The following is a 20,307-nucleotide window of genomic DNA, read 5'->3' on the forward strand; positions in this document are numbered from 1 at the left end:
CCAGACTATGTGTGGGCCTTATAACTTAACATTCCTTCCTGTTTGTCTGGAAATACTGTGATTTCTAGACTGAAAACCAGTAGGAGTTATCCAGTAACCCAGTTCCCAACTGCCTCTCTGATTTCTGACCAGCTAATAGAGCTGCTGTTCCTGGGCTACCTCCTCTGCCCGCTGCCTTCATTCTACCATCGGACTTCTTTGGCCAAAGCAGACAGAACAGGAGGAGCTGTGAGGAGGGCTTTCAAAGGTCCAGCTTACTTACTACTGGGCAGCGGCCAAGAGGTCCCAGTGACCAGGCCCAGAAGGTTCCAAAGACAGCTGGGAGCTAAAACCCCCACTTCCTCCAACACAAGAGGCGGCAGTGGAGAGCACACTCAGAAGCCCACTGAGAGGGAGGAGAGTCCTATGCCCAGGCCCCAAGTGCCCAGTGTCACACAGGTTCTGCTATTGGCCTCTGAAGCAAAGGCAAACCATGGAGTGGCAGGGAAGGGTGGTAGGAATACAAAACCCTTGACAGAAACCCTTTTAATAAAGGACATCCCACCCCTCCCCATCCTTCCATGGAAGGGCGAGACCTTAACGCAATGCCGGAGGCAGAATCGCCTCTGGCATTTAGGGGAACAGCTGCAGCTGAAACTTGGGGGCCCACTCCAGGGCACTTTTCATCATCGCCAGGGCGGCGGCTCCAAGCGCCACGGTCAGCCCCATCACCGCCAGCTTCACAAAGCGGTTGGTCCTTGGTTTGGTCAGGACGTCTTTTGCTCGATTCTCAGTCCGAAGAAGTCCCCGAAACCGCTGCCGCAGTACCATGTCAGGCCTCTGCTGGGTGGATGCCAGCTCAAAGTCCTTGAAAGTAGAGGCTGCCGTTCTGGAGAAAAGGAAGAATATGAAAGAAACAGAGGAGGCAGGAAAGAAAAACTAGATTACATAGGCTGAGGGCAGAGCCATCTACTGCTCAGAAACTCTTCTTGATGAAGACCCATCAAGACTAAAGTAGGGATTCTGCTGGCACAAGCTTAGAACTCTGGAAACATCCCCCAGCCCTCTCCTGACCAGGCACCATCTCCCATCACTTCTGCTCACTAACAAACACCTCCCACCCCCAACCAGTGGCTTGTGTCCACTCACTTGTTGGCTTGCTGTTGGGCAGCTGCTTCCCAAGCAAGTCTAGATGGGGGAAACTGAACGAAAAGGTCTCCGGCTCTACTAATCAGCATCTCATAGGGCAGGTCCTGAGGGATCTGCGACAACAGGTGGTGAACGGAGGCCATGTCACAGTCACAATCCAGGACTTCCTCTTCTCGATACAACACGATCTGTGAAAAGCAAAGCCTCACATCGGGGACCAGAACGTACGGAGTCTTGTCATGTGCATTTCACTCTCCCTAGAGATGAATTTAAACTGGTGACAGGGCTCACTCCAAATGTCAGCAAACGCTTGTATCCATCTACAACATAATAATGTACACATCTGAGTGCTTTTCCTACTGGGCTGGGTCTTCCTGTGGGAGGCAAACTTCTACCCTAAGATGTGAAAGACTGACCAATTACAATAAATAACGGAGATTCTTTTAGGAGGAAGAAGAGGAGAGGGATTCCTGGGAGATTCCTGGAGCTCCAGCACAGAAAACAATGGTTCAAAACCATAGAAAGAATGATCTTGTTCTCATTAAAGAACAATGAAGAGTGCCTGTAAGCCCACACCTTCACCTCCACCCACCCCACCCCAATGATTCAGGCCCTCTAATAACAGGAGCACCCCCAAACCATCTCAACTTTCTATCACAATACCACACCCCATCTTTCCTTAGACCCAAAGTTGGCAATTTGCACTCATTCCAGAAGATGACAACAAGAACACAGAATTCAAGTGTAGGGAAACACTTTAAACGTTCAAAAGAATCCTATATAATAAAGAGCTAATATGTTAATTAGACCGAACAGCCGGACAACCTTCTGGACGAAGCTGGGGCTGCGAGGGCTGAGCCCCTTGCACAAATTTTGTGTCAGGCCTCTAGTCATGTAATAAACAAATCTGTTTATCTTCATTTAACCAACTTTTCCCAACCTTAGTGTCACACAGAACATTTCTGCCCCCATGACATTCCCCATTACCACTGCACAAAATGGTGTCTAGGCACACCAGCCTAGGAAATGCTGTCTTCTGCATCTTCCCATAACCCCTGGTTTCCCTTTAGGGTAGGGGTGTCGAACTCAATCAGAGAAGGGGCCAAAATCTAAAATCCAGCCTAAATCGCGGGCCGAATGGTTTACTGAACAGTCATAAACTGTCATTGTGATGGAAACGCAGCGGAGTGCAGTGATGACAGCGTGGTGCGGGCCACATTGCAAGGCCTGGCGGGACGGATTTGGCCCGCGGGCCTTGTGTTTGACACATGTGCTTTAGGGGAAATGATCAAGCTGGGTTGGGTGATGTGAACCTAGCTGTTGGCTTGTGGCCTGTACCTACCACAGCTGCAAAGTAAATGGGCATCAGAGGGTGGCAGGCCAGGAAGAAGTCGTATAACCGCACCACGTGTCTGAAGTCAGACAGGACGTGCCCAAACCAGGTGATGAGCCAGCTGAGGGCAAAGATGGTCCCGACCTCAGCACTAGGAACAAAGAAACAAATGTTAGGCTCCCTGCTGAGTGAGCATTTCCCCTTTTCTGGGCCCTCTTTGTCTCCAGTGCTATTAGAAGGAAGCATTTGGGAAATATACTTTATGAGAAATTCAGCATTTTCTCCCTAAAAAACACAAAGTTCTTAAGTTGTACCCCCCATCATGATATTAACACTACAATAGGTCCCTGATTGCCTTATTTCACTAGGTGCTCTAATGACCAACAAATGTCTACTACAGGAACAAAAAGTACCTATTTAGAGAAAACTATACCATAATTTTCCTTCTGAGAAAGTCATGCTCTTTTGGGGGCACAAGTACATATTAAAACAACTCTGTTTATTTTTTAGTTAACACGAGGTGACTGAAACATATTAAGACATAGCTATTATTTGAAAGGAAAAGGTCCTGGCCGGTTTGCTCAGTTGGTTAGAGCGTTGTCTTGATACACCGAGGCTGCAGGTTCAATCCCCAGTAATGACACATACAAAAATCAACCAGTGAATGCATAAATTAAGTGGAACGACAAAGCGATGTTCCTCTCCCTTTCTAAAAATCAGTTAATCAATCAATGAAAATTTTAAAAAGTCAGTCATTGGCCAAGGACAAATTTCCAACTAAACAGAAGAGAAATATAAGTCATATGAAATTTGCAAAGAAATATTTCTTCTCCTTGGTACCTGGTAAATATTACCATCCACAGATGGCCGTGTCCTTCTTACCCCTGGATCCTACAGGTCTCTTGTGGCAATAACCTCAAAGTCTATGTTGGCATACTTAACTTGTCCAACTATTCCCTCTAGATGCAAACTCCTCAAGAGAATGAGCTGTCACCTCTCATATATCCCCAAAAGAGCAGAGCACTCAACATCTGCTCTAAGTCTGTGTACAGAACTGAATTATCCAGATCGCTGGTTAATTCAGGCCTGGCCATCATGATTCAGTGGTTGAGTGTCGGCCTATGAACTGGGAGGTTATGTTCGATTCCTGGTCAGGGCACATGTCTAGGTTGCGGGCTCAATTCTCTCTCATCATTGATGTTTCTATCTCTCTCCCTCTCCCTTCCTCTCTAAAACTAATTATACACACACACACACACACACATATAATTATTTTTTAAAAATATATTTTATTGATTTTTTACAGAGAGGAAGAGAGAGGGATAGAGAGTTAGAAACATCGATGAAAGAGAATCATTGACCAGCTGCCTCTTGCACACCCCCTATTGGGGATGTGCCTGCAACCAAGGTACATGCCCTTGACCGGAATCGAACCCGGGAACTTTTCAGTCCGCAGGCTGACGCTCTATCCACTGAGCCAAACCGGTTTCAGCTAAAAATATATTTTAAACAAAAGAAAACTCAGAAGATCCGTATCTACATATCAACATCTATCTATATATATAAAAGCCTAAGCGACTGTATGACCGGTTGACCAGTTGCTATGATGCGCACTGACCACCAGGAGGCAGATGCTCAACGCAGGAGTTTTCCCTCAGTGGTCAGTGCGTCCCCACAGCGGGAGTGCTGCTTAGCTGTCCAAGCACAGCTGTGGCAACAGGCTCAGCAGGGCTGGGATGAGCGGGAGCGGCACGGCACCCAGCCTGGGCTGGGCTCCTCCCTGGCCGCCTGCGGCTTCATTCACTACTATAGCCCGCGGGGGAGGTCGGATTGCCGGTTTTGGCTGATTCCCGCAGAGCCAAAACCGGCAGTCAGACATCCCTTGAGGTCATGGGTTGTGAGAGGGCGCAGGCCAGGCTGAGGGACCCCATTGATGCACGAATCTGTGCACCGGGCCTCTAGTAAGATAATGATGGAGCTAGGCTTGTGAGGAAGAAACAAAGGTAGAGAAGGTTGAAGGTGTGTGTGTGTGTGTGTGTGTGTATGTGTACATATAAATATAGACACATATATACCTCTGCATGAAGTCATGGAGTTCTGGATTCACCTGGTCAATGATGGGCATTAGATAGTTTAATATATGTTTGGTGTTGTCCATTGTTGGATCCATGAAATCCCTAGAGGGAGACAATTCAATGAGTATGATCAGACCAAACACTTAGATAAGGGTGAGAATGGAATGGAGCTAACACCATTGAAAACAGTGATTAGAAATGGCCTGTGGAGTTACCCCAGGGGGTTTGGGAAGTGATGCCCAGCCTCCTGTATCCCTCTGTGCTGGTACCTGAGGTGGTGGGTAGATACTTTTTCTACCAGCGATGTTGCCAGCCTCTCCCCGACCACCAGCAGAAATGTGACCACAATGTCGTGGTAGCCCTGGTAGTAATGCAGCTGAGGGTTGCGCTCCAGGACGAGGAGGATGATGTCGATCAGTTCTTCCTGGAGCCCTTCTCTCTGTTCTTTTGGCATGCCTGGGTGGGGAGGAGAGATGCACGTAAGTATGGCAAGCAGCCTAGCAACAGAGATTAGGAATATGGACAGGAATGGATTTTCAGACAAAGTATTTAAGAAAAGAAAAGTTGCATCTTAGTAACACATCTCTAGATCCACACACATATAGGAAATATGTGACATACAAAAAAGAGCCACCAACTAGCAACCTTACACTGGGAGCCCAGCCGCCTTCTTAACTAAGTCCCCACTGTTCACAGGCCAGAAGTGTGACTCTGACAGCATGTTCCCCCTGATGTACTGAAAAGAACTCAGCATCACTCCTGTGGTATTCCTATCAAGAATGTATACACCGCCCTGGCCAGTTGCTCAGTACTTAGAGCATCAGCCCTCAGACTGAAGGGTCTCAGGTTAGATTCTGGGTCAAGGTCACGTACTTTGGTTGGAGGCAACCAGTCCATGTGTCTCTCTCACATCTGTCCCTCCTTCTCTCCCTCTTTTCCTCCCTCCATTCCTTTTTCCTTCTCTGTTTCTCTCTCCCTCTCCTGCCTCCCTTACACTTTCTCTCTAAAAATCAATGGAAAAATTTATTTTAAATCCTCTGGTGAGAATTTAAAAACACACACAAACAAACCAACAACAAAGAAAACAAACACATGAAAGAATGTATCAACCTAAACATTGAGGAAATACCAAGCTCAAATTAAGGGGAATTTTATAAAATAACTGGCCTGGTGCCCAGCCGGCATGAATCGTATGCACGGGGCCTCTAGTAAAATATAAACTATTTCAGGTTAAATAAGGCTAAAGAGATATGATGCCTGAATGGGAAATGAATGAATTTGTTTTCTTTTCCTATGAAGGACATAAATGATATAAATGATGAAATTTGAATCAAATCTATAGATTAGACAGTATTTTTTAATGTTGTTACTGATTTTGATAAATGTACTGTGATTATATATGTGCCTTGTTTTTTAGGAACTACACCCTGAAATATTTAGGAACAAAGGGACACCATGTTATACACCCTGAAATAATTTATTTATTTATTTATTTATTTATTTATTAATTATTATTTTTTTTTTTTAAAGGAGAGAGGAAGGGAGAGGGATAGAGAGTTAGAAACATCGATGAGAGAGAAACATCGATCAGCTGCCTCCTGCACATTCCCTACTGGGTATGTGCCCACCACCAAGGTACATGCCCTGGACCGGAATCAAACCTGGGACTTTTCAGTCCACAGGCTGATGCTCTATCCACTGAGCTAAACCGGTTAGGGCTGTAATTTATTCTTAAATAATTCAGAAAGAAACTTAGTGTGTGTGAGCCCACTGTATGGGAGAATATATTTGGCAATGATACAGCTGATAAAGGGTTAATATCCAAAATATATAAGAAACCTATACAACTTAATGAAAGGAAGACAAACAATCCAATTGAAAAATGGGCAAAGGACCTAAATAGGTACTTTTCCAAAGTGGACATACAGATGGCTAAGAACTATATGAAAAAATGCTCAAAGTCACTGATCATCAGAGATACAAATGTAAACAACAACGAGTCATCACCTCACACCTGTCAGAAGAGCTACCATCAACAAATCAATAAATGACAAGTGTTGGCAAGGATGTGGAGCAAAGGGAAACCTAGTGCACTGCTAGTGGAAATGAAGACTAGTGCAGCCATTATGGAAAAACAGTATGAAGTTTCCTCAGAAAATTTAATATGGATCTGCCGATTCATCCAGTGATCTCACTTCTAGGAATATATTCTAAGAAATCTGAAATACCAATCAGAAAGAAGGGATATACCCCTATGTTCATAACAGCACAATTTATAATAGCTAAGGTCTGGAAACAGCCCAAGTGTCCATTAGCAGATGAGTGGATAAAAAAGCTGTGGTACATTTATACCATGAATACGATGCAGCAGTAAAAAGGAATCTCTTATCCTTTGAGACAGCATAAAGGGACCTGGAGATTATCATCTAAGTGAAATAAGTCAAAGACATGTATTACATGATCTTACTCATATGTGGAATCTAATTAAAAAAATAAACTGATGAACGGAGTGGATCCAGACACATGGAAGCATGGAACAGTGTGTGGAGAGGAGGGGGATGAAGATATGGGGAATGGTGGCACCCCTTCCTGCCTCTGGGTTCCTTGCCTAAGAGAATTGCTCATTCAGCTCGCCCTGTCAGGAGGTCAGGAAGACAAGGCGCGAGCAGAAGAACAATTGTGCCCTTCACCGCCCCTCCTGACACTCTATATCTCCCTGGCCCTTCACATGAGGTTGCAATGCTTGGCTGGATTCTTGTGTATCTCGCCTTTGTTCCTGTTCCCACAGTCTGGCCTTTCTGCCAGATGGCTGAGCAGATTGCTGCAGTCCCAGGTGTGAGTCCTTACAGCAGCTACCTATGGTCACTGCCAAATGAGGCCACTCTGGTCACATGAAGACATCCCTGACATTGTGCTCAGAGGACGGGAAGAGCACTCAATGTAGGACACGGCCCCCACCTGCTTGGCAAGCACAGTGCCCTGCTCATGTGCAACAGAGATAAGCCATTGTTTGGACAGCTTTCCCCAATGTGGCCAGGCCAGTCCACACGTTTGGCTTATAGCCAACCAGCACAACCTTGGCATTGGGGCAAAATTCCTGAGTCTCCCTGTCACTTCTTAAGGACACTGTTCAGTGTTTTTTCTTGGCTGCTGAAGCAGATGAGCACGCATCTGAATTAGGAGAGGCCACAGGCCAGACGATATCACAGGAAGAGGAACCTGAAGTATCCCACAAATTGAGCTCAATGTGCACTTGTCTGCCGTAAAGCTCACAGTATAGTTCCCAAACATGGTGGGGACGTAACTCCCAGGGGAGGTGTCCTTGGCAAACACCCAAAGGAGCGCCGTCTTGCCACACTCCCCAAATCCCCCAACATGATGGTGCAGCAGCGGGTCTGCCCCAACATGGGCCAGAGCCGTAGCTCGCACAGCTCTACCTCCCAGGCCTCACGGTAGACACCGGCATTGCCACATCTCTAGGACCATGCTAAGCCTCCACCCAGGCTATTGCGCATCCTCTGCTACATCCCCAACCCCTTAACATTTCTTGGGACACACTGGTTTGCCATGGCAACTGATTTTCTGTTAGCAATTCTCTCTTCATGAACCTAAATGTGGAGTTGCCAAAAGAAGAGAAACAGATCATAAACATGAGGTTTGTTGCCCAATTGCCTTCATTCTTCCTGGAATGGGGATGCAATTTTAGGAATAAACTCTTTAAACATGCAGAGAATGGCCTCCTTTCTAGTCCAAGGAACTCAATACATATATATGCAAGATATCACTATTTATAAATCTAATCAAAGAAGATGTTAAAAGTTCTTGTTAGTCTGGCCAATGTGGCTCAGTGGTTGAATATCGACCTATGAAGCAGGTCACGGTTTGATTCCTGGTCAGGGCACATGCTCAATTTGCAGGCTCGATCCCTAGAAGGGGGTGTGCAGAAGGCAGCCAATCAATGATTCTCTCTCATCATTGATGTTTCTCTCTCTCTCCTTCCCTCTCCCTTCCTCTCTGAAATCAGTAAAAATTTGAAAAAGAAAAGAAAAAAGTTCTTGTTAATGCCCCCTTTCAAACCAACCTGCTCTTTAAAGCCAGACTCATGGCTCTAGCAATCTCTATGAAGTTTCTGTGGCTCTGAAAGGGGGGAAGAAACTTCTCTCATTTACCACTTCTAGGCCAAGAGAAATTACTTTTGGCTCAGGGTTTCAGTGGGGGTCTGAGTGTGATGGAGTAATTAAAGAATGACTCAGCAGAATGGGAACAGATATTAAGTCATACTGTGTGCTGGGATGGAAACTCCCTAGGACTGGCAAGTGTCAACACAAGAAAGTAAGTGCAACTGGGACAGAAACCTTCCTGTAACAAGACAGACGGAGAGAGCTTCTCACCAGGAGGGAACCGCCGTAAGGACCGCCTGACATCCAGCAGCACTTGTTGGTAGTCCTTGCTCATCTGTCGTAGGTTTTCCCCTAGTGGAGGAAGAGGAACATGTCATTGCAGGAATGTCTGGGAAGCCAGATCAGGAACAAAATATTGTGGTATTACACCAAGGCCAGGAGGACATGACTCAAAATACGATTGGAGAGAAATCCTAAGTTTAATTGCAAACATGCAGTCTTGATGATCTAAGAGGAAGGATCGCATTGTCCAGGAGGTAATCGAGTTAGGTGGAAAAGCTGCAGAGAAGACGGGAGGCCAGGGGCCTCCTGTGTTGTCGCTGAAGTTTAAAGTCCACATCTATAAATGGCAATATTCCCTTCCACAATGTACCTTTTAGGTTACTGTAAGGATCAAATAGGCCAGAGGCTTCCTGTGGCATCACTGGGGAACTGCTCTGAATTTCAAAGTCCACATCTATAAAAATGGCATTGTTCCCATCTATAATATACCTCTCAGGTTACTGTAAGGATCAAATAAGATCATAAATGTGGAAACCATAGACCACTAAAAAAACTCTAACATATGTAAAGTCTAGGAAGCACTGAGCTGTTAGGAAAGGAGTATTAAAATAAACTCATATAAAGGAGAACCTAACTTGTGTTGACCCAGAAATTATAAAGCTAACACACTGCAAACAGGACATTTTATTTCTGTTCAGGTGATAAGCCCAATACAGTGTGAATGCAAGGAGGCAGTCTCTAGCTGTTATATATACGTATATAACAAGTGTACATTTCCCTCAACCCAAACTGAGTGTTGTGTAACAAGTCTACATTTCCTCCACAAACCGATATCAAAGGTAACAGAGGAGCCTCGGAAAAACTTCCCCACACAAACTTCATCTTATAAAGATGGGGAAATCTGGAATCTGATAGAAGAATACCATCTCAGGATTCAGAGTGTGAACATGCTAATGCCTTTTCCTCCCAACAAAAGGCAGCTCCAAGGAGCCAGCTTCAAATATTAAACAAGTGGCAACTTTACACCTACTTGCTGCACTATGACACTGTGAACTTTTACTGGCAGAGGCTGTCTTAATTATCTCCAGTATCTGGCACACAACAGGAGCACAACTAATGTCTTCTGAATGAGTGAAAGAATCCCCAAGAGCCAGACTTTTGCCATACATAGCAACAAAGCAATAAGTGTTTGTTGAATGAATGACAAAATGTGTTCATTGTGCCGAAGCCGGTTTGGCTCAGTGGTGGAGCGTCGGTCTGGGGACTGAAAGATCATGGGTTCGATTCCGGACAAGGGCATCTACATTGGTTGCGGGCACATCCCCGGTGGGGGGTGTGCAGGAGGCAGCTGGTCGAGGTTTCTCTCTCATCGACATTTCTAGCTCTCTCTCTCTCTCCCTTCCTCTCTGTAAAAAATCAATAAAAATATATTTTAAAAAAATGTGTTCATTGTTCTGCAGTACTTTTATCTGTAATCTACACTATATTCCAAGGAACTCCTTTTACCTCACAGGCCTTGCAGATTAAAGTTATAGCTTTTCACAGAACTACAGAATTTCAGAATCCAAAAGGAGCATAGTATTTCCCAATAAAAATTCTTAAAAAAAAAAAATGTATTTTTATTGATTTCAGAGAGGAAGGGAGAGTGAGAGATAGAAACATCAATGATGAGAGAGAATCACTGAATGACTGTCTGTCTCCTTCACACCCACTACTGGGGATCAAGTCGGCAACCTGGGCATGTGCCCTTGACCGGAATGGAACCTGGGAGCCTTTACTCCATAGGCCGACACTCTATCCACTGAGCAAAACCTGCTAGGGCTTTTGTGTTTGTTTTTTAAATTTATTTTTAAAATATATTTTATTGATTTTTCATAGAGAAGGGAAAGGGATAGAGAGCCAGAAACACTGATGAGAGAAACATTGATCAGCTGCTTCCTGCACACCCCACACTGGGAATGTGCCTGCCTGCCCTTGACCGGAATCAAACCCGGGACCCTTTAGTTCACAGGCCAACGCTCTACATTGAGCCAAACCGGTTTCGGCTTTTTTAAAAAAAATATTATTTCTCCCCATAGCCTGCTTCTCAAAATGTAGTTCATCTACATCAGAATTAGGTGGAGTGCTTATTGAAATACAGATTCCTACAACCAATCTCTAAGTGAATATGGACTGGAATATGTATTTTTGAAAAAATACATTATTTTTGTTGTTGTTGTTGTTATTAGAAAAAAATACATTATTTTTGTTGTTGTTGTTGTTATTAATCCTCACCCGAGGAATTTTTCCATTGATTTTTAGGAAGAGTGGGAGAGAAAGGGAAAGACAGAGAGAAACATAAATGTGAGAAAAACATATCAACTGGGAGCCTCCCGCACAAGCCCCAACTAGGGCGCAGGCCAAGGAGGAGACTGTACCCAAAGTACAGGCCGTGGTCAGAACTGAACCCGGGGCCCTTTGGTCCACAGGCTAATGCTCTATGCACGGAACCAAACCGGCTAGGGATGTTTTAATTGATTTGAAAGAGAGAAAGGGAGAAGAGAGAGGGATAGAAACATAAATGAGAGAGAATCATTGACTGCCTGCTTCCTGCCCCACCCCTACTGGGGATTGAGCCCAAAACTTGGGCATATGCCCTACCCAGGAATTGAGTCTGACCTCCTGGTTCTTGGGGGATTACTGAACCATATGGGCCAGGTTGGAATATACATTTTTAATAAACTTCTCTACCTAGCCAATAAAAGCTCATTCCATTTTTGAATAAAATTCTACTTATTAGTTTGGCCTTATTATCATATCCTCAAATGCTTTAGATTTACTCATCTACTCTTGGTTTGACATTGGCATAAAAATCAAAGATTCTGAAATTCTTTTCTCCTTGCCTCTTAAATAAGCTCCTCTCCCTGTACTCCCCCGCATCTTACCTGATACAGGAGGTGGGTCATTGGTGTTGACATTGAGGAGCTTGGGCCACACTTTCCGTCTCATCTCATCCGTTAGGAGGCCTCCTTCACTAATGGCCATGCGTCTAAGGGCAGCCACGTCAGTGGGATCGCTGTTCAGAGCCTGGTAGATCTTGGCTACTTTCTTTTTCCTTTTGGCGTTAAAGCCTGCAAAACAAACAGACAGACAACACCCAGGGGTTGGAGGGGCATCAGGCACACACTCAGCATGTGTGCATTTTCTATTTAGGGCTCAATCTCCTTATTTGGTCTGAGGTATAGGGAGGTACATTTAAAGCCAACCTACAGATATTTAATTAGCACATTATGTACAAAACACCAAGGAGATATGCCATATAAGTAAGTAATCAGCAAGAAATTATAATAAATGCTCAGTAAATTCAGGCATATCTGTTACTGTTAATGTTTTCCTAAATGAATGCCTGTTCTTTCTTAATATATATCTTTTAATATTTTTCCTGTTGTTTATAGAGGAAAAATGTATATACATGCCACCAAAATTCAATAATACATTTTAAAAACAAAACCACAAAAGTTCCCAGTTACTGATAAAATATCAAAATCATAGAAATATTTTCAAAATCAGAATGTCAAAGGGTATACTTGGGTCTCCAGTGTGGGTGGTAAGAGAGGCAGGACACTACACACAAAACAACTGTTGCACCCCCCCCATTACCTCCCTCCCCCCAAAACAACTATTTTTAAAAAACAGTATTAATTAATGTGATCAGGAAGTTACGTTTTAAGCATCTTACACCCTTATGTGATAGTTTGTTATTTATACTTAGGCATTTTACTGTGTTTGTCTTTTTAGGAAATTGGTAGAGAATTTGTGGTTGATGTTTATCTTATTATTCTATTTAAAATAATGGAGTAACAGGCTCTTAGAGTTTTCAGGCAGAATGTCTAATTTTAAGAACAGCAAACACAACAAAAGTTAAACGGACATCATAAAAGAGATGCCACAAAGAAGTACACTATAACTGCAAAAAAAAAAAAAAAAAAAAAAGGAATGTGCAGACACTAAGAGCTCAGAGAATGTTGTGAGTCAGACTAAACTGAGAAAGCATTAGCAAAGAGTATAGAAAGCATTAGCAAAGAGTATACTTTACAAAGGAAAAGGAGGGCCCTGGCCAGGCAGCTCAGTTGTTTATCATCATACACACCGAAATGTTATAGGTTCAACTTCTGGTTAGGTCACATATCACTGGCCACACCCCCATGATTGGGTAAGTAATCTGCCAGGTTGCGGGTTTTATCCTCAGTCAGGCGCCTGGGGGAGGCAGCAGACTGATGTTGCTCTCTCTTTCTCCCTCCCTTCCTCTCTTCCTAAAACCAATAAAAGCATGTTTTCAGGTGAGGATTTAAAAAAATATATAATAAAGTTAGTATGTTTAAAAAAAAAAAAACAGGAAAAGAAGGATTTCAAGAGGCTGGAAGAGAGGCAGAGAGCAGAAAAAAGCTTGGAGACAGGAAACACAAGGTCCTTTCCTTTAATAGTAAGCAGATCATTGAAAATACGTATGTAGCATACATTAGATGTGAGGCACTGGAGTAACAGAAGGGGAAGGCAAACACTTTAGAGAAGACTAACGGAAGAGAGATTAGGTTCAGAAGGGGTCTTCCTCAGTAATTTTCTCATCTGAGGTAACAGTCTACATATTGTTTCCATCACAAAACTGCACATTATTAACACAAATGAAAGTTGGTACCTAGTGGTCATGTTACTTACTTTGGAGAGCTGTGACATAAATTAACTGCTTTAGAGTCACATGCAATTGGAGGTGCAGACAGGAAAATGACACAGGTCACTTTTCACCTAGGTAAACCTGTTCTGCTGTCTAGAATGTTCTTTTCCCTGGTAACCTAGTAAAGTGATCACCTCTTTCAAGTTTGAGAGATTCCTGGCTCACGCCTATAATTCTGGCATAATTGTTTGTAGCAAATCCTTCCTGCTATCTGTATTTTCAAAAATGTCCCAGCTTGAATGCTAAATTAAATGGTTACTCTATCTATCAATAGAAATCATAAAAAAATTAAGTCCCAATTTCCTCTCTCAGCATTCACCTAACTAGTTAAATGTTTATTTACAAGGTGCTTCATGCTCTTGGCTTGAATGTATCTGTCCATCTGTCCATCTATCCGCTTGCCCATTAGTCCATACATTTATCAGCCTATCATTTAATGAACGTCTATTTATAGAAAGCACTGTACTAGCATAAAAATATTAATGTGACTCCTTCCCAGCACTGGAGAGGTTCACAGTAGGGAGGGTACAAACAATTATACATGATATAACAGAATTATGAAACTCCTGAGGAAAGAATAACTACTTCTCATGCAATCAGGAAAGGCTTTGCCAAGAACATATGTGGTATCTTCTTAAAGAAAACTGCACATGGAAGAGTGGCTGAAGGGAGAGCATTCCAGGGAGAGGAGTGTGTGCAAAGACCTTGTTATAAGAAAGACATATCATGTCCAGAAAACAGAGAGAGACTTCTATGAGGCTGAAGTGTTAGGTAAAAGAAGAGGACATAGGCTTGAAGGACTTAGTGTGGGCTGATTTATCCCACACTTGGGAAAGACAGGGTCGAGGGCCATCCTTTGGAAGAGAAGGCTGTTATGTTTCCAAAGAGGGATCACAGATAAGACACAGAGAAGACTTTTTAAAAAATATTTTTTAAATTGATTTCAGAGAGGAAGAGAGAGGGAGAAACAGAAACATCAATGATGAGGGAGAATCACTGACCAGCTGCCTCCTGCATGCCCCTCCATGAGGATTGAGCCCATAACCCAGGCATGTATCCCCGACTGGAATCGAACATGGGACCCATGAGTCCGCAGACCAACACTCTACCCACTGAGCCAAACCAGCGAGGGTGAGAAGGCTTTTTATTTAAAATATGAGCAAGAATTGAATTAATTTCCAACAAAGAATATAAAGTACCAGATAGCCTGTAAGGTTTTTTTTTTTTTTTTTACACTTAGAGTTTCCTTGTATTTTCTACACATCATAAATTAAGAACAATACTATTTGAGGTAAGCTGACTTTTGAAATCTTGTTAACCTACTTACTAAGAGTGTGGAAAAATTTCCTTCATTTGTTTAGACATATATTCACCCTGCCCCTCTTTCCAAGTAAGCTATTCACTCAGCAATCTGGGGGAAAGGAAAATCCTTGCTTGTATCTTGAAGGAAATAACACTGTTTGCAATCATCTGGATTTCTATTAGGTTTGGGTAAGTACCGTATTTTTTGGACCATAAGACACACTTTTCCCCCCCAGAAGTGGGGGGAAAAAGTCCCTGCGTCTTATGGTCCAAATATAGCCTACACATATACTTTAAAAAAAAAGTTTTTTTTACTTGCCCGGCTCTGTGTGGTCTCTGTGTGCTTGCCCGGCTCTAAAATGGTTCTAAATGCTGCTGTTTACTTTACAGGGTTGATTACATGTGTTTATGACTGTGATGTTGGGTTTTAATGCACATAAAATATTTTAGGACACTATTTGTTTCAGAATCTTTTTTTCTTCATTTCCCTTCTCTAAAAACTGGTGCGTCTTATGGTCCGGTGCGTCTTATGGTCCGAAAAATACGGTAATCTGCCAGAATTTTTACTATTTCAAACCATAGCTTTTGTACTTAGTTCTCTTAACACAGTTCCAATTCTATTTTTAATCCTGCATTACAAAATTTACCACTACCTTCTGGTTTTTGGTGTTCTGTGGGAACACAGTAAGTATATACAGAATAGAATAAAAAGCTAGCTTAGCTATTGTTCCTTTGGAAACACTGGCCTATAATAAATGACACAATTTTGCCCATACTACTGTAAAGAATATGCTTACTGCACAACTCTAAACAGTCATGTGCTAATTAACAAGGATACGTTCTGAGAAATGCATTGTTAGGCAATTTCGTTGTGTGACATCAGAGTGCACTTACACAGACCTGGATGGTATAGCCCACTATGCACCTAGACTACATGGTATAGCTTTGTAAATGCAGTCCATCACGGACTGACACTGTTATGTAGCATATGACTGTCGAGATGCAGACTCTTTGGCCTTTTTTTAAAGCTACTGGTACTTCTCAGAGTTGGATGCTGCTCAAATGTGAGGTCTGTTCAGGCCCCAATATCACCTTCCTCAATCCCACAGTTGAATGATCAAGTATTAATGGTAGATAAAGAAGGCACTCCTCAGTGTGTCCCCACCCCACATTTATTACACTTATTATATAAACTTCCATTGTGACATAAAAAGGGAAGAGAAAACAGAAAACTCAAGTAAGCTAGAAATGTATAAATTATAGAATGATAAGGTCAACTGCTAGATTACACAAAGAGGGGAAAAAAGATTAGCAGTCTCAATTGAAATTAATTTACACGTATCCTCTTCATCTCAGAAAAAAATTATAGAACTATTCTTGAGATGTTCAGGAAAATATAAAAGTTAATGCCTACTATCTAACTTTAAGATAAATTTTATATATGGATTTTGGGGTGGGACACACACTTCCTGACTCCAGAATGCTAATATTGGGCTTGGTATAAAAGTCCACATTTCATTAGGAAGTAGTATATATGTAATCCCAATTCCCCGAGTCCTTTCTTTTCCAATTCCTTTTTGCCCCCCTTATAAGAGAGATGTATTACATATTCCAAAGTTGAGACTTTCCAAATTCCTTTACAGTAAGAGATCTTGGCTATGATAACCATGACAGAATGAAATTATTATCCTCCAATTGGCTGCAAAATATAAGACACTGCTATAAATAAATCCTTGATGCCTGAAAAGCAATTAATTCAATACAGGAAAAAATGATAGAGGCACTACTACTTGGTCTACTCTCCATTAAAACAATCATTTTAATAAGGGCACTGAAGCAGCAGTTCTTAACAGTTCAGATAAAAGATGGATGAGCCCGTTATTGTTTCAAATATTTCCCAACTCTGGCTACAGAACCCAGGTGAAGATTTCTGCCTCCTCAAAGAAACAGGTTATCTCCAAAAACACCTGGCTTGGGAACTGGATATACAGGGAAAGGAAAAGGACTAAAGATGAACACTAGCTGTTTCCTCTAAAAGTTTTTCCATATCAGCAAAATACACATTAATGGCTGTATCAGGTAAAAAGTCTCCATACTTAACTGGTTTAAGTACAAAATTCCATACTTCCTTGGTTTAAGCTTGCACGTCAAGAAATCTTTGCAGTCTTTAAATAGAAGTTAAACTCAAACTAAGCAACGTAGCCTTAATCAAACAATGGAAGAACTAATCAGAGAGAGAGGGAGAGATCCATCCCCTCAGACAGACATTGCCCTACCCCATTCTTTGAACTCTTGATGTTGATATTAAAAATTAACTTAAGCCTCAGCCCATTTGGCTCAGTGGATAGAGCGTCAGCCTGCGAACTGAAAGGTCCCAGGTTCGATTCCAGTCAAGGGCACAGGTTGATCCCCAGTAGGGGCCGTGCAGGAGGCCAGCTGATCAATGATTCTCATCATTGATGTGTTTTCTCTCTCCCTTCTCCTTTCCTCTCTGAAATTATTTAAAAACAAAAAAAGAAAACTTAAAATTTTATGCCTGAACTTCATATCTGTACTGGAGAAAGACAGTGGGAGAAGAAAACCTCACCTTTTTCTGAGAAAGGTTCCTATTAAAAACTAAATAAAACACAGTATTGTTTTCGGAGGTCCTATTTAGTTTCAACGAACAGTACCAGAGTTAGCAGAGATTCATTACTGAAACATAAAAAAAGTGTGCATTAAGAAAGACTGCTTTACCTCAACAATGCAGAAAAATATTTTAGAGCATAAACCATGACCTCTACAAAGGAGAGCTTCCAGTGTTAATAACTGTCAATTCTCCAATATGATTAAAACCACAACGAAACAGGGGAAAAAACCACAAAACAAAACAAAATAAAAATACTCTGATTTCTAAATTCCTCCCATTCATCCAGAGAAATAAAATGAAGGAAACTGGGAGGTAGAATCTCAAAACAATTGCACGACAACAGATCACAAGGCCTGTACCACTTGGGGCACGGACTATGATGCCACCAAGAGGGATGTCATGCACCATCAAAGGGTTACAAGGCCAAAGGGCCCAGGGAAGTAATATGATGAGCGAGTTCCACTTCCATCCAGGACGAGAGCAGGAGAAAAGGGGAATAACAGAAAACGAGTCCAGAGAAACAAGATGTGGATACCAGGTGCTTCATCATAATACGTGGGCTGAATATGTCAACTGGTTCTAGCATGGACACCACTCATTAGAGGATGGAGAAGTGGGAAAGCTAATTATCTTCCCCGGAGGAAAAAAGAGATTATTTTACTTGGTACAGAATAAACGTGAATACTTTTACTTGGTACAGAATAAACGTGAATACTCATATCTTACTATGTAAAACACATTTGAAAACAATGCACAATGAAATCGTGATTTCACAGGAATAACTGCTTAGGATGAAACAGTATAAAAATAGGAAATAGCTTTTTACACAATTAAATAACATGAACACAGGTGGGACGGGATTGAGACATAAACTAGATTAGTTGTCCGCCAGGAACCGTGGAGGGAGATTGGGGAATGAGAAGTCAGTCCATCATGGGCTTTCTTTTTGGAATATTCATGTTCTGGAATTAAACAGTGGTGATGACTGCACCGCCCTGTGAGAGCACTAAGAACCCCTGGACGGTGCACTTTCAAAGGATTGGATGCTATGGCAATTCAAAGAAATGTGTGTTCACTCACACCACGGAAGTCAAGACGGCGATCGATGAAGTCTGGAAACCTGCCTTACAACTAGGGAGGCGGCAGGAGTCTGTGGACGTGGCCGGACAGTCTCGGGCCGGGTGAGGCTCAGCCCCACTTTTCAGACCCAGTTCTCGCGTTCAGACGCCACCGAGCCGAGCCCCCGCGTCCTTCCCACTGGGGATTCGGTTCTGCCACCACGGCTCCTCCGTCTCCGCATCCGTGGACCCCCTAACCTAAGGCTCTCTTTCCCTTCGGCCTTTTCCTCTGCCGCCGCCCCGGCCCTCGGCCCTCGGCGCACCCAGGTGGCCCGTCCAGCGCCGCTGGCGCCGGGACCCGCGCCGCCGACAGCTGTCCCCGTCTCCTAGGGTCGCCCCTGTCCCTCGGGCCGTCCCCGCAGGCCACCCCTCGACGCCCCGGCCGGCTTCCGTACCTGCGGTCTCCGCGTCGTCGTCGTCCCAGTGACTGGAGGTGGGGTCGTCGCCCTGCGCCCTGGGGGAGGCCATGTCCCGGGGGCCCGGGCGCGGGCCCGAGCCCCGGCTGGTGGCGGAGCCGAGGGAAAACGCGCCCGCACTTCCCGGCAGGCCCGGCTCCGTAGCCCGCGGCGCGCAGGCGCCTAGGCAGCTGCGCACGGGCCCCGCCCCCGTCCCGGCACGTGACCGCTCGCTACGCGAGAACGAGCGTCGGCTCCGGGCAGGCGCGCAGGCGCCCTGAACGGAGGGAAAGCGCAGGGGGCGCCCCGAGCGAGTTCCTCCAGGAGTCTATAGAGCGCGGCGCTCTTGAGCAAACGCGTTCCGGACCTGGTTTTGACACGTATTTTGCTTTTCTTATTTGTAAAGTGGTACTGATACTAATGAGAGTACCGAGCTCAGAGTTATCGGGAAAGTGCTTAGACTACTACCAAGCATATAGTAACTGCTTCACAATTAAAAGCTCGTGTTTTTGCGTACAAGAATTTTACCTCTTGTCTCACCTACCCAAGTACTCCTGCCCTCATACTTGGCGACTTCAGGCTTTTATCAGAACCCTTTTATGTGATTCCGCAGGCTGTTCCCTGCACAACGCCAAGAGGCGCCTTCCACACAGACGATTATGTGACCAGTGTCCCCCTTTGAATTGTACAGAACTGGCCACTCATTCAAGATGGACATGTCTTGAGTTCTTTTTAATGTGTCAATACAAATTTAATAAGACTTTCACTTAAAATCACAAGTCAAATCTATTATTCAAATACATGTTTGTAATCAGTACAAGAATCTCAGAATTTCCAAAATTATCTTAAATATTATAAGACTTTAATATTGATGTTTTGGGATTGCTTAATGCAAAAATATTAGTACTGTGAGTCTAAAACATGTCTAGTCGCGATTCTAAATTGTAGTTGAGGTTAAAAGATGCTTATTGTCCTAAAGAATTGTCTTTCCAATTTGGGAGTAATATACTCAAGCAATTTGGGGTATTTATTTCCTTGTTACTGTGCTGGCTGGTGGATTCTTGCCTATAGTAATGATGGGACAAGGACCTGCTCTCCTCCCCATCATCACAATTTTAGGGCTAAGCAGTATATTGTTGTTGTGAGGCTTGGGCTAGCTCTCAGGGGCAAAAAAAAAAAAAAAAAAAAAAAAAAAAAAGAGGGTCATGCAACT

General features: G+C 43.4%; 1 protein-coding gene and 1 pseudogene across 4 annotated transcripts; both read right to left on the reverse strand.

Annotated features, from left to right (window-relative positions):
- Positions 1-510: 510 nt before the first annotated feature.
- TBC1D20 (TBC1 domain family member 20) lies at positions 511-19,270 on the reverse strand. Of its 4 annotated transcripts, none has more exons than XM_036418880.2 (8): positions 19,095-19,270; positions 11,864-12,049; positions 8,928-9,008; positions 4,806-4,992; positions 4,537-4,638; positions 2,471-2,612; positions 1,129-1,316; positions 511-868 (listed from the first exon to the last, which is right to left on the reverse strand). In XM_036418880.2, exons 1-8 carry the CDS (start codon positions 19,165-19,167, stop codon positions 613-615), a joined length of 1,215 nt encoding a protein of 404 aa, XP_036274773.1. In that variant the 5' UTR covers positions 19,168-19,270; the 3' UTR covers positions 511-612. The 4 variants fall into 4 exon arrangements, with proteins under 4 accessions (XP_036274773.1, XP_045430587.1, XP_036274774.1 ...); XM_045574631.1 differs by lacking the exon at positions 19,095-19,270 and adding an exon at positions 18,662-18,816; XM_036418881.2 differs by lacking the exon at positions 11,864-12,049.
- On the reverse strand, positions 7,087-8,087 carry LOC118708006 (annotated as a pseudogene).
- Positions 19,271-20,307: the final 1,037 nt, after the last annotated feature.

This window comes from Pipistrellus kuhlii, unplaced genomic scaffold (assembly GCF_014108245.1).
Source record: "Pipistrellus kuhlii isolate mPipKuh1 unplaced genomic scaffold, mPipKuh1.p scaffold_m20_p_6, whole genome shotgun sequence".
Lineage (NCBI taxonomy): Eukaryota > Metazoa > Chordata > Mammalia > Chiroptera > Vespertilionidae > Pipistrellus > Pipistrellus kuhlii.

Bases quoted from the DNA above. Each gene is read 5' to 3' on its own strand.
- TBC1D20 (XM_036418880.2), bottom strand. From the start codon at position 19,167: ATGGCCTCCCCCAGGGCGCAGGGCGACGACCCCACCTCCAGTCACTGG. The intron at 4,639-4,805 runs GTACCAGCACAG...GTCTCCCTCTAG, and splicing joins GTATCTACCCACCACCTCAG to GGATTTCATGGATCCAACAA. The intron at 869-1,128 runs GTGAGTGGACAC...CCTTTTCTCCAG, and splicing joins GCCCAACAGCAAGCCAACAA to AACGGCAGCCTCTACTTTCA.